This window comes from Seriola aureovittata, chromosome 10 (assembly GCF_021018895.1).
Source record: "Seriola aureovittata isolate HTS-2021-v1 ecotype China chromosome 10, ASM2101889v1, whole genome shotgun sequence".
NCBI lineage: Eukaryota > Metazoa > Chordata > Actinopteri > Carangiformes > Carangidae > Seriola > Seriola aureovittata.
Genome location: NC_079373.1, coordinates 26,429,610 through 26,443,256, shown reverse-complemented (window position 1 = coordinate 26,443,256; position 13,647 = coordinate 26,429,610). Strand labels below are relative to the sequence as shown.

The window sequence follows — 13,647 nt, the reverse complement described above, 5'->3', positions numbered from 1 at the left end:
AGGCATAAAAAGTCATAGTATAGTAAGGCATAAAAAGTCATAAAAAAGTCATAATATAATAAGGCATAAAAAGTCATAAAAATGTCATAGTATACTAAGGCATAAGAAGTCATAGTATAGTAAGGCATAAAAAGTCATAAAAAAATCATAATATAATAAGGCATAAAAAGTCATAAAAATTCATAGTATAGTAAGGCATAAAAATTCATAGTATAGTAAGGCATAAAAAGTCACAAAAACGTCATAGTATAGTAAGGCATAAAAAGTCATAGTATAGTAAGGCATAAAAAGTCATAGTATAGTAAGGCATAAAAAGTCATAGTATAGCAAGGCATAGAAAGTCATAAAAAGTCATAGTATAGTAAGGCATATAAAAAGTCATAGTATAGTAAGGCATAAAAAGTCATAGTATAGTAAGGCATAAAAAGTCATAGTATAGCAAGGCATAGAAAGTCATAAAAAAGTCATAGTATAGTAGGCATAAAAAGTCATAAAAAAGTCATAAAAACATCATTGTATAGTAAGGCATAAAAAGTCACAAAAACGTCATAGTATAGTAAGGCATAAAAAGTCATAGTATAGTAAGGCATAAAAAGTCACAAAAAAGTCATAGTATAGTAAGTCATAAAAATGTCATAGTATACTTAGGCATAAAAAAGTCTTAGTATAGTAAGGCATAAAAAGTCATAAAAAAATCATAATATAATAAGGCATAAAAAGTCATAAAAACGTCATAGTATACTAAGGCATAAAAATTCATAGTATAGTAAGGCATAAAAAGTCACAAAAACGTCATAGTATAGTAAGGCATAAAAAGTCATAGTATAGTAAGGCATAAAAAGTCATAGTATAGTAAGGCATAAAAAGTCACAAAAACGTCATAGTATAGTAAGTCATAAAAATGTCATAGTATACTTAGGCATAAAAAGTCATAGTATAGTAAGGCATAAAAAGTCATAAAAAGTCATAATATAATAAGGCATAAAAAGTCATAAAAATGTCATAGTATACCAAGGCATAAGAAGTCATAGTATAGTAAGGCATAAAAAGTCATAAAAAAATCATAATATAATAAGGCATAAAAAGTCATAAAAATTCATAGTATAGTAAGGCATAAAAATTCATAGTATAGTAAGGCATAAAAAGTCACAAAAACGTCATAGTATAGTAAGGCATAAAAAGTCATAGTATAGTAAGGCATAAAAAGTCATAGTATAGTAAGGCATAAAAAGTCATAGTATAGCAAGGCATAGAAAGTCATAAAAAAGTCATAGTATAGTAAGGCATAAAAAGTCATAGTATAGTAAGGCATGAAAAGTCATAGTATAGCAAGGCATAGAAAGTCATAAAAAAGTCATAGTATAGTAAGGCATAAAAAGTCATAAAAATGTCATAGTATACTTAGGCATAAAAAGTCATAGTATAGTAATGCATAAAAAGTCATAAAAAAGTCATAATATAATAAGGCATAAAAAGTCATAAAAACGTCATAGTATACTAAGGCATAAAAAGTCATAGTATAGTAAGGCATAAAAATTCATAAAAACGTTATTGTATAGTAAGGCATAAAAAGTCATAAAAACGTCATAGTATAGTAAGGCATAAAAAGTCATAGTATAGTAAGGCATAAAAAGTCATAAAAAAGTCATAATATAGTAAGGCATAAAAAGTCATAAAAACATCATAGTATACTAAGGCATAACAAGTCATAGTATAGTAAGGCATAAAAAGTCATAAAAATGTCATTGTATAGTAAGGCATAAAAAGTCACAAAAACGTCATAGTATACTAAGGCATAAAAAGTCATAGTATAGTAAGGCATAAAAAGTCATAAAAAAGTCATAATATAGTAAGGCATAAAAAGTCATAAAAACGTCATAGTATACTAAGGCATAAAAAGTCATAGTATAGTAAGGCATAAAAAGTCATAAAAATGTCATAGTATACTAAGGCATAAAAAGTCATAGTATAGTAAAGCATAAAAAGTCATAGTATAGTAAGGCATAAAAAGTCATAAAAACGTCATAGTATACTAAGGCATAAAAAGTCATAGTATAGTAAGGCATAAAAAGTCATAAAAAAGTCATAATATAGTAAGGCATAAAAAGTCATAAAAACGTCATAGTATACTAAGTCATAAAAAGTCATAGTATAGTAAGGCATAAAAAGTCATAAAAATATCATAGTATACTAAGGCATAAAAAGTCATTGTATAGTAAGGCATAAAAAGTCACAAAAACGTCATAGTATAGTAAGTCATAAAAATGTCATAGTATACTTAGGCATAAAAAGTCATAGTATAGTAAGGCATAAAAAGTCATAAAAAAGTCATAATATAATAAGGCATAAAAAGTCATAAAAATGTCATAGTATACCAAGGCATAAGAAGTCATAGTATAGTAAGGCATAAAAAGTCATAAAAAGTCATAATATAATAAGGCATAAAAAGTCATAAAAATTCATAGTATAGTAAGGCATAAAAATTCATAGTATAGTAAGGCATAAAAAGTCACAAAAACGTCATAGTATAGTAAGGCATAAAAAGTCATAGTATAGTAAGGCATAAAAAGTCATAGTATAGTAAGGCATAAAAAGTCATAGTATAGCAAGGCATAGAAAGTCATAAAAAAGTCATAGTATAGTAAGGCATAAAAAGTCATAAAAACGTCATAGTATACTAAGGCATAAAAAGTCATAGTATAGTAAGGCATAAAAAGTCATAAAAACGTCATTGTATAGTAAGGCATAAAAAGTCACAAAAACGTCATAGTATACTTAGGCATAAAAATTCATAGTATAGTAAGGCATAAAAAGTCACAAAAACGTCATAGTATAGTAAGGCATAAAAAGTCACAAAAAAGTCATAGTATAGTAAGTCATAAAAATGTCATAGTATACTTAGGCATAAAAAGTCATAGTGTAGTAAGGCATAAAAAGTCATAAAAAAGTCATAATATAATAAGGCATAAAAAGTCATAAAAACGTCATAGTATACTAAGGCATAAAAAGTCATAGTATAGTAAGGCATAAAAAGTCATTAAAAAATCATCATATAGTAAGGCAAAAAAAGTCATAAAAATGTCATAGTATACTTAGGCATAAAAATTCATAGTATAGTAAGGCATAAAAAGTCACAAAAACGTCATAGTATAGTAAGGCATAAAAAGTCATAGTATAGTAAGGCATAAAAAGTCACAAAAACGTCATAGTATAGTAAGGCATAAAAAGTCATAGTATAGTAAGGCATAAAAAGTCATAGTATAGTAAGGCATGAAAAGTCATAGTATAGCAAGGCATAGAAAGTCATAGTATAGTAAGGCATAAAAAGTCATAAAAAAGTCATAATATAGTAAGGCATAAAAAGTCATAAAAACGTCATAGTATACTAAGGCATAAAAAGTCATAGTATAGTAAGGCATAAAAAGTCATAAAAACGTCATTGTATAGTAAGGCATAAAAAGTCACAAAAACGTCATTGTATAGTAAGGCATAAAAAGTCATAGTATAGTAAGGCATAAAAAGTCATAAAAAAGTCATAATATAGTAAGGCATAAAAAGTCATAAAAACGTCATAGTACACTAAGGCATAAAAAGTCATAGTATAGTAAGGCATAAAAAGTCATAAAAACGTCTTTGTATAGTAAGGCATAAAAAGTCACAAAAACGTCATATTATACTAAGGCATAAAAAGGCATAAAAAGTCATAGTATAGTAAGGCATAAAAAGTCATAAAAAAGTCATAATATAGTAAGGCATAATAAGTCATAAAAAAGTCATAATATAGTAAGGCATAAAAAGTCATAAAAAAAGTCATAATATAGTAAGGCATAAAAAGTCATAAAAAAGTCATAATATAATAAGGCATAAAAAGTCATAAAAACGTCATAGTATACTAAGGCATAAAAAGTCATAGTATAGTAAGGCATAAAAAGTCATAAAAACATCATTGTATAGTAAGGCATAAAAAGTCATAGTATACTAAGGCATAAAAACTCATAAAAACGTCATTGTATATTAAGGCATTAAAAGTCACAAAAACGTCATAGTATAGTAAGGCATAAAAAGTCAAAGTATAGTAAGGCATAAAAAGTCATAAAAATGTCATTGTATAGTAAGGCATAAAAAGTCATAGTATAGTAAGACATAAAACGTCATAAAAAAGTCATAATATAGTAAGGAATAAAAAGTAATAAAAACGTCATATTATACTAAGGCATAAAAAGTCATAGTATAGTAAGGCATAAAAAGTCATAAAAACGTCATTGTATAGTAAGGCATTAAAAGTCATAGTATGGTAAGGCATAAAAAGTCATAAAAAAGTCATAATATAGCAAGGCATAAAAAGTCATAAAAACGTCATAGTACACTAAGGCATAAAAAGTCATAGTATAGTAAGGCATAAAAAGTCATAGTATAGTAAGTCATTAAAAGTCAAAAAAACGTCATAGTATAGTAAGGCATAAAAAGTCATAGTATAGTAAGACATAAAACGTCATAAAAAAGTCATAATATAGTAAGGCATAAAAAGTCATAAAAATGTCATAGTATACTAAGGCATAAAAAGCCATAGTATAGTAAGGCATAAAAGTCACAAAAACGTCATTGTATAGTAAGGCATAAAAAGTCATAGTATAGTAAGGCATAAAAAGTCATAAAAAAGTCATAATATAGTAAGGCATAAAAAGTCATAAAAACGTCATAGTATACTAAGGCATAAAAAGTCATAGTATAGTAAGGCATAAAAAGTCATAAAAACGTCATTGTATAGTAAGGCATAAAAAGTCACAAAAACGTCATAGTATAGTAAGGCATAAAAAGTCATAGTATAGTAAGGCATAAAAAGTCATAAAAAAATCATAATATAGTAAGGCATAAAAAGTCATAAAAACGTCATTGTATAGTAAGGCATAAAAAGTCATAAAAACGTCATAGTATAGTAAGGCATAAAAAGTCATAGTATAGTAAGGCATAAAAAGTCATAAAAAAGTCATAATATAGTAAGGCATAAAAAGTCATAAAAACATCATAGTATACTAAGGCATAAAAAGTCATAGTATAGTAAGGCATAAAAAGTCATAAAAATGTCATTGTATAGTAAGGCATAAAAAGTCACAAAAATGTCATAGTATACTAAGGCATAAAAAGTCATAGTATAGTAAGGCATAAAAAGTCATAAAAACGTCATAGTATAGTAAGGCATAAAAAGTCATAAAAACGTCATAGTATACGAAGGCATAAAAAGTCATAGTATAGTAAGGCATAAAAAGTCGTAAAAACGTTATTGTATAGTAAGGCATAAAAAGTCGTAAAAACGTTATTGTATAGTAAGGCATAAAAAGTCATAGTATAGTAAGGCATAAAAAGGCATAAAAAGTCATAGTATAGTAAGGCATGAAAAGTCATAGTATAGCAAGGCATAGAAAGTCATAAAAAAGTCATAATATAGTAAGGCATAAAAAGTCATAAAAACGTCGTAGTATACTAAGGCATAAAAAGTCATAGTATAGTAAGGCATAAAAAGTCATAGTATAGTAAGGCATAAAAAGTCATAAAAATGTCATTGTATAGTAAGGCATAAAAAGTCACAAAAACGTCATAGTATAGTAAGGCATAAAAAGTCATAAAAACGTCATAGTATACGAAGGCATAAAAAGTCATAGTATAGTAATGCATAAAAAGTCGTAAAAACGTCATTGTATAGTAAGGCATAAAAAGTCATAGTATAGTACGGCATAAAAAGTCATAGTATAGTAAGGCATGAAAAGTCATAGTATAGCAAGGCATAGAAAGTCATAAAAAAGTCATAGTATAGTAAGGCATAAAAAGTCATAAAAACATCATAGTATACTAAGGCATAAAAAGCCATAGTATAGTAAGGCATAAAAAGTCATAAAAATATCATAGTATACTAAGGCATAAAAAGTCATAGTATAGTAAGGCATAAAAATTCATAAAAACGTTATTGTATAGTAAGGCATAAAAAGGCATAAAAAGTCATAGTATAGCAAGGCATAGAAAGTCATAAAAAAGTCATAGTATAGTAAGGCATAAAAAGTCATAAAAACATCATTGTATAGTAAGGCATAAAAAGTCACAAAAACGTCATAGTATAGTAAGGCATAAAAAGTCATAGTATAGTAAGGCGTAAAAAGTCACAAAAAAGTCATAGTATAGTAAGTCATAAAAATGTCATAGTATACTTAGGCATAAAAAAGTCTTAGTATAGTAAGGCATAAAAAGTCATAAAAAAATCATAATATAATAAGGCATAAAAAGTCATAAAAACGTCATAGTATACTAAGGCATAAAAATTCATAGTATAGTAAGGCATAAAAAGTCACAAAAACGTCATAGTATAGTAAGGCATAAAAAGTCATAGTATAGTAAGGCATAAAAAGTCATAGTATAGTAAGGCATAAAAAGTCACAAAAAAGTCATATTATAGTAAGTCATAAAAATGTCATAGTATACTTAGGCATAAAAAGTCATAGTATAGTAAGGCATAAAAAGTCATAAAAAAGTCATAATATAATAAGGCATAAAAAGTCATAAAAATGTCATAGTATACTAAGGCATAAGAAGTCATAGTATAGTAAGGCATAAAAAGTCATAAAAAAATCATAATATAATAAGGCATAAAAAGTCATAAAAATTCATAGTATAGTAAGGCATAAAAAGTCATAGTATAGTAAGTCATTAAAAGTCAAAAAAACGTCATAGTATAGTAAGGCATAAAAAGCCATAGTATAGTAAGGCATAAAAAGTCATAAAAACGTCATTGTATAGTAAGGCATAAAAAGTCACAAAAACGTCATATTATACTAAGGCATAAAAAGTCATAAAAAGTCATAGTATACTAAGGCATAAAAAGTCATAGTATAGTAAGGCATAAAAAGTCATAAAAAAATCATAATATAGTAAGGCATAAAAAGTCATAAAAACGTCATTGTATAGTAAGGCATAAAAAGTCATAAAAACGTCATAATATAGTAAGGCATTAAAAGTCATAAAAACATCATAGTATACTAAGGCATAAAAAGTCATAGTATAGTAAGGCATAAAAAGTCATAAAAATGTCATTGTATAGTAAGGCATAAAAAGTCACAAAAATGTCATAGTATACTAAGGCATAAAAAGTCATAGTATAGTAAGGCATAAAAAGTCATAAAAACGTCATAGTATACCAAGGCATAAAAAGTCATAGTATAGTAAGGCATAAAAAGTCATAAAAACGTCATTGTATAGTAAGGCATAAAAGTCACAAAAACGTCATTGTATAGTAAGGCATAAAAAGTCATAGTATAGTAAGGCATAAAAAGTCATAAAAAGTCATAATATAGTAAGGCATAAAAAGTCATAAAAACGTCATAGTATACTAAGGCATAAAAAGTCATAGTATAGTAAGGCATAAAAAGTCATAAAAACGTCATTGTATAGTAAGGCATAAAAAGTCACAAAAACGTCATATTATACTAAGGCATAAAAAGTCATAAAAAGTCATAGTATACTAAGGCATAAAAAGTCATAGTATAGTAAGGCATAAAAAGTCATAAAAAAATCATAATATAGTAAGGCATAAAAAGTCATAAAAAGTCATAGTATAGTAAGGCATAAAAAGTCATAAAAACGTCATAATATAGTAAGGCATAAAAAGTCATAAAAACATCATAGTATACTAAGGCATAAAAAGTCATAGTATAGTAAGGCATAAAAAGTCATAAAAATGTCATTGTATAGTAAGGCATAAAAAGTCACAAAAATGTCATAGTATACTAAGGCATAAAAAGTCATAGTATAGTAAGGCATAAAAAGTCATAAAAACGTCATAGTATAGTAAGGCATAAAAAGTCATAAAAACGTCATAGTATACGAAGGCATAAAAAGTCATAGTATAGTAAGGCATAAAAAGTCGTAAAAACGTTATTGTATAGTAAGGCATAAAAAGTCATAGTATAGTAAGGCATAAAAAGTCATAGTATAGTAAGGCATGAAAAGTCATAGTATAGCAAGGCATAGAAAGTCATAAAAAAGTCATAATATAGTAAGGCATAAAAAGTCATAAAAACGTCGTAGTATACTAAGGCATAAAAAGCCATAGTATAGTAAGGCATAAAAAGTCATAGTATAGTAATGCATAAAAAGTCGTAAAAACGTCATTGTATAGTAAAGCATAAAAAGTCATAGTATAGTACGGCATAAAAAGTCATAAAAACGTCATAGAATACGAAGGCATAAAAAGTCATAGTATAGTAATGCATAAAAAGTCGTAAAAACGTCATTGTATAGTAAGGCATAAAAAGTCATAGTATAGTACGGCATAAAAAGTCATAGTATAGTAAGGCATGAAAAGTCATAGTATAGCAAGGCATAGAAAGTCATAAAAAAGTCATAGTATAGTAAGGCATAAAAAGTCATAAAAACGTCATAGTATACTAAGGCATAAAAAGCCATAGTATAGTAAGGCATAAAAAGTCATAAAAATATCATAGTATACTAAGGCATAAAAAGTCATAGTATAGTAAGGCATAAAAAGTCATAAAAACGTCATTGTATAGTAAGGCATAAAAAGTCATAGTATGGTAAGGCATAAAAAGTCATAAAAAAGTCATAATATAGTAAGGCATAAAAAGTCATAAAAACGTCATAGTATACTAAGGCATAAAAAGTCATAGTATAGTAAGGCATAAAAAGTCATAAAAACATCATTGTATAGTAAGGCATAAAAAGTCACAAAAACGTCATAGTATAGTAAGGCATAAAAAGTCATAGTATAGTAAGGCATAAAAAGTCACAAAAAAGTCATAGTATAGTAAGTCATAAAAATGTCATAGTATACTTAGGCATAAAAAGTCTTAGTATAGTAAGGCATAAAAAGTCATAAAAAAATCATAATATAATAAGGCATAAAAAGTCATAAAAACGTCATAGTATACTAAGGCATAAAAATTCATAGTATAGTAAGGCATAAAAAGTCACAAAAACGTCATAGTATAGTAAGGCATAAAAAGTCATAAAAACGTCATAGTATACGAAGGCATAAAAAGTCATAGTATAGTAATGCATAAAAAGTCGTAAAAACGTCATTGTATAGTAAGGCATAAAAAGTCATAGTATAGTACGGCATAAAAAGTCATAGTATAGTAAGGCATGAAAAGTCATAGTATAGCAAGGCATAGAAAGTCATAAAAAAGTCATAGTATAGTAAGGCATATAAAAAGTCATAAAAACATCATAGTATACTAAGCATAAAAAGTCATAGTATAGTAAGGCATAAAAAGTCATAAAAATATCATAGTATACTAAGGCATAAAAAGTCATAGTATAGTAAGGCATAAAAATTCATAAAAACGTTATTGTATAGTAAGGCATAAAAAGGCATAAAAAGTCATAGTATAGCAAGGCATAGAAAGTCATAAAAAAGTCATAGTATAGTAAGGCATAAAAAGTCATAAAAACATCATTGTATAGTAAGGCATAAAAAGTCACAAAAACGTCATAGTATAGTAAGGCATAAAAAGTCATAGTATAGTAAGGCATAAAAAGTCACAAAAAAGTCATAGTATAGTAAGTCATAAAAATGTCATAGTATACTTAGGCATAAAAAGTCTTAGTATAGTAAGGCATAAAAAGTCATAAAAAAATCATAATATAATAAGGCATAAAAAGTCATAAAAACGTCATAGTATACTAAGGCATAAAAATTCATAGTATAGTAAGGCATAAAAAGTCACAAAAACGTCATAGTATAGTAAGGCATAAAAAGTCATAGTATAGTAAGGCATAAAAAGTCATAGTATAGTAAGGCATAAAAAGTCACAAAAAAGTCATATTATAGTAAGTCATAAAAATGTCATAGTATACTTAGGCATAAAAAGTCATAGTATAGTAAGGCATAAAAAGTCATAAAAAAGTCATAATATAATAAGGCATAAAAAGTCATAAAAATGTCATAGTATACTAAGGCATAAGAAGTCATAGTATAGTAAGGCATAAAAAGTCATAAAAAAATCATAATATAATAAGGCATAAAAAGTCATAAAAATTCATAGTATAGTAAGGCATAAAAAGTCATAGTATAGTAAGTCATTAAAAGTCAAAAAAACGTCATAGTATAGTAAGGCATAAAAAGCCATAGTATAGTAAGGCATAAAAAGTCATAAAAACGTCATTGTATAGTAAGGCATAAAAAGTCACAAAAACGTCATATTATACTAAGGCATAAAAAGTCATAAAAAGTCATAGTATACTAAGGCATAAAAAGTCATAGTATAGTAAGGCATAAAAAGTCATAAAAAAATCATAATATAGTAAGGCATAAAAAGTCATAAAAACGTCATTGTATAGTAAGGCATAAAAAGTCATAAAAACGTCATAATATAGTAAGGCATTAAATGTCATAAAAACATCATAGTATACTAAGGCATAAAAAGTCATAGTATAGTAAGGCATAAAAAGTCATAAAAATGTCATTGTATAGTAAGGCATAAAAAGTCACAAAAATGTCATAGTATACTAAGGCATAAAAAGTCATAGTATAGTAAGGCATAAAAAGTCATAAAAACGTCATAGTATACCAAGGCATAAAAAGTCATAGTATAGTAAGGCATAAAAAGTCATAAAAACGTCATTGTATAGTAAGGCATAAAAAGTCACAAAAACGTCATTGTATAGTAAGGCATAAAAAGTCATAGTATAGTAAGGCATAAAAAGTCATAAAAAAGTCATAATATAGTAAGGCATAAAAAGTCATAAAAACGTCATAGTATACTAAGGCATAAAAAGTCATAGTATAGTAAGGCATAAAAAGTCATAAAAACGTCATTGTATAGTAAGGCATAAAAAGTCACAAAAACGTCATATTATACTAAGGCATAAAAAGTCATAAAAACGTCATAGTATACTAAGGCATAAAAAGTCATAGTATAGTAAGGCATAAAAAGTCATAAAAAAATCATAATATAGTAAGGCATAAAAAGTCATAAAAAAGTCATAGTATAGTAAGGCATAAAAAGTCATAAAAACGTCATAATATAGTAAGGCATAAAAAGTCATAAAAACATCATAGTATACTAAGGCATAAAAAGTCATAGTATAGTAAGGCATAAAAAGTCATAGTATAGTAAGGCATAAAAAGTCATAAAAAAGTCATAATATAGTAAGGCACAAAAAGTCATAAAAACGTCATAGTATACTAAGGCATAAAAAGCCATAGTATAGTAAGGCATAAAAAGTCATAAAAATGTCATAGTATACTAAGGCATAAAAAGCCATAGTATAGTAAGGCATAAAAAGTCATAAAAAGTCATAATATAGTAAGGCACAAAAAGTCATAAAAACGTCATAGTATACTAAGGCATAAAAAGCCATAGTATAGTAAGGCATAAAAAGTCATAAAAAGTCATAATATAGTAAGGCACAAAAAGTCATAAAAACGTCATAGTATACTAAGGCATAAAAAGTCATAGTATAGTAAGGCATAAAAAGTCATAAAAAAATCCATAATATAGTAAGGCATAAAAAGTCATAAAAACGTCATAGTATACTAAGGCATAAAAAGTCATAGTATAGTAAGGCATAAAAAGGCATAAAAAGTCATAGTATAGTAAGGCATAAAAAGTCATAAAAATGTCATAGTATACTAAGGCATAAAAAGTCATAGTATAGTAAGGCATAAAAAGTCATAGTATAGTAAGGCATAAAAAGTCATAAAAACGTCATAGTATACTAAGGCATAAAAAGTCATAGTATAGTAAGGCATAAAAAGTCATAAAAAAGTCATAATATAGTAAGGCACAAAAAGTCATAAAAACGTCATAGTATACTAAGGCATAAAAAGCCATAGTATAGTAAGGCATAAAAAGTCATAAAAATGTCATAGTATACTAAGGCATAAAAAGTCATAAAAATGTCATAGTATACTAAGGCATAAAAAGTCATAGTATAGTAAGGCATAAAAAGTCATAAAAAAATCCATAATATAGTAAGGCATAAAAAGTCATAAAAACGTCATAGTATACTAAGGCATAAAAAGTCATAGTATAGTAAGGCATAAAAAGTCATAAAAACGTCATTGTATAGTAAGGCATAAAAAGTCACAAAAACGTCATTGTATAGTAAGGCATAAAAAGTCATAAAAATGTCATTGTATAGTGAGGCATAAAAAGTCATAAAAATGTCATTGTATAGTAAGGCATAAAAAGTCACAAAAACGTCATAGTATACGAAGGCATAAAAAGTCATAGTATAGTAAGGCATAAAAAGTCGTAAAAACGTTATTGTATAGTAAGGCATAAAAAGTCATAGTATAGTACGGCATAAAAAGTCATAGTATAGTAAGGCATGAAAAGTCATAGTATAGCAAGGCATAGAAAGTCATAAAAAAGTCATAGTATAGTAAGGCATAAAAAGTCATAAAAACGTCATAGTATACTAAGGCATAAAAAGTCATAGTATAGTAAGGCATAAAAAGTCATAAAAACGTCATTGTATTTTAAGGCATAAAAAGTCACAAAAACGTCATAGTATAGTAAGGCATAAAAAGTCATAGTATAGTAAGGCATAAAAAGTCATAAAAAGTCATAGTATAGTAAGGCATAAAAAGTCATAAAAAAGTCACAGTATAGTAAGGCATAAAAAGTCATAAAAACATCATTGTATAGTAAGGCATAAAAAGTCATAAAAAAGTCATAGTATAGTAAGGCATTAAAAGGCATAATATAGTAAGGCATAAAAAGTCATAAAAACTTCATTGTATAGTAAGGCATAAAAAGTCATAAAAAAGTCATAGTATAGTAAGGCATAAAAAGGCATAATATAGTAAGGCATAAAAAGTCATAGTATAGTAAGGCATAAAAAGTCATAAAAAAGTCATAATATAGTAAGGCATAAAAAGTCACAAAATCGTCATAGTATAGTAAGGCATAAAAAGTCATAAAAAAGTCATAATATAGTAAGGCATAAAAAGTCATAAAAAAGTCATAATATAGTAAGGCATAAAAAGTCACAAAAACGTCATTGTATACTAAGGCATAAAAAGTCATAATATAGTAAGGCATAAAAAGTCATAAAAAAGTCATAATATAGTAAGGCATAAAAAGTCATAAAAACGTCATTGTATACTAAGGCATGAAAAGTCACAAAAACGTCATTGTATACTAAGGCATAAAAAGTCACAAAAACGTCATAGTATAGTAAGGCATAAACAGTCTTAACCTAGTACATGTCTGGACCACCAATGGTCAAACCCTGATTTTATCACTGCGATGTTGTTTGAAAAAAATCACCAAACGCATAAATGAAAGACAAAGACTGAGCTTATATTTCAGTTTTATTTACTTATAAACACTCAGATAGAAATTAACAGACTGTTCATTTGGAAAAATTGATTTTTGTGTCAGAACTAGGATCAGAAACATCCATCCTCTGCTGCAGTCTGTTCTCCTTGACACCAGTGAACATAATGCCACCGTGAAGTGCAACAGGATGAAATCCCAGAAGGTGCGGCGACGTCCGGAGTCCTGCCACGCCTACCACCCAAAGGTCAGTGCCGTGACTGAGGGATCATGGTGAACACATGATGAACACATGATGAATGCAATGAACTATTTTGAACAAAGCCTTATAAACAGTGGACACATTAGAAATAAT

At 27.3% G+C, this 13,647-nt stretch overlaps 1 protein-coding gene across 4 annotated transcripts in view; it reads left to right on the top strand.

Annotated features, from left to right (window-relative positions):
* The window catches only part of LOC130175933 (voltage-dependent calcium channel subunit alpha-2/delta-4-like), a 118,797-nt gene that overhangs the window by 103,230 nt on the left and 1,920 nt on the right, over positions 1 to 13,647 (top strand). For all 4 annotated transcript variants that reach the window (XM_056386642.1, XM_056386640.1, XM_056386641.1 and 1 more), the window contains one exon: positions 13,460 to 13,539. In XM_056386642.1, the coding sequence (XP_056242617.1) occupies positions 13,460 to 13,539 (80 nt within the window). The remainder of the gene's footprint in view (positions 1 to 13,459; positions 13,540 to 13,647) is intronic.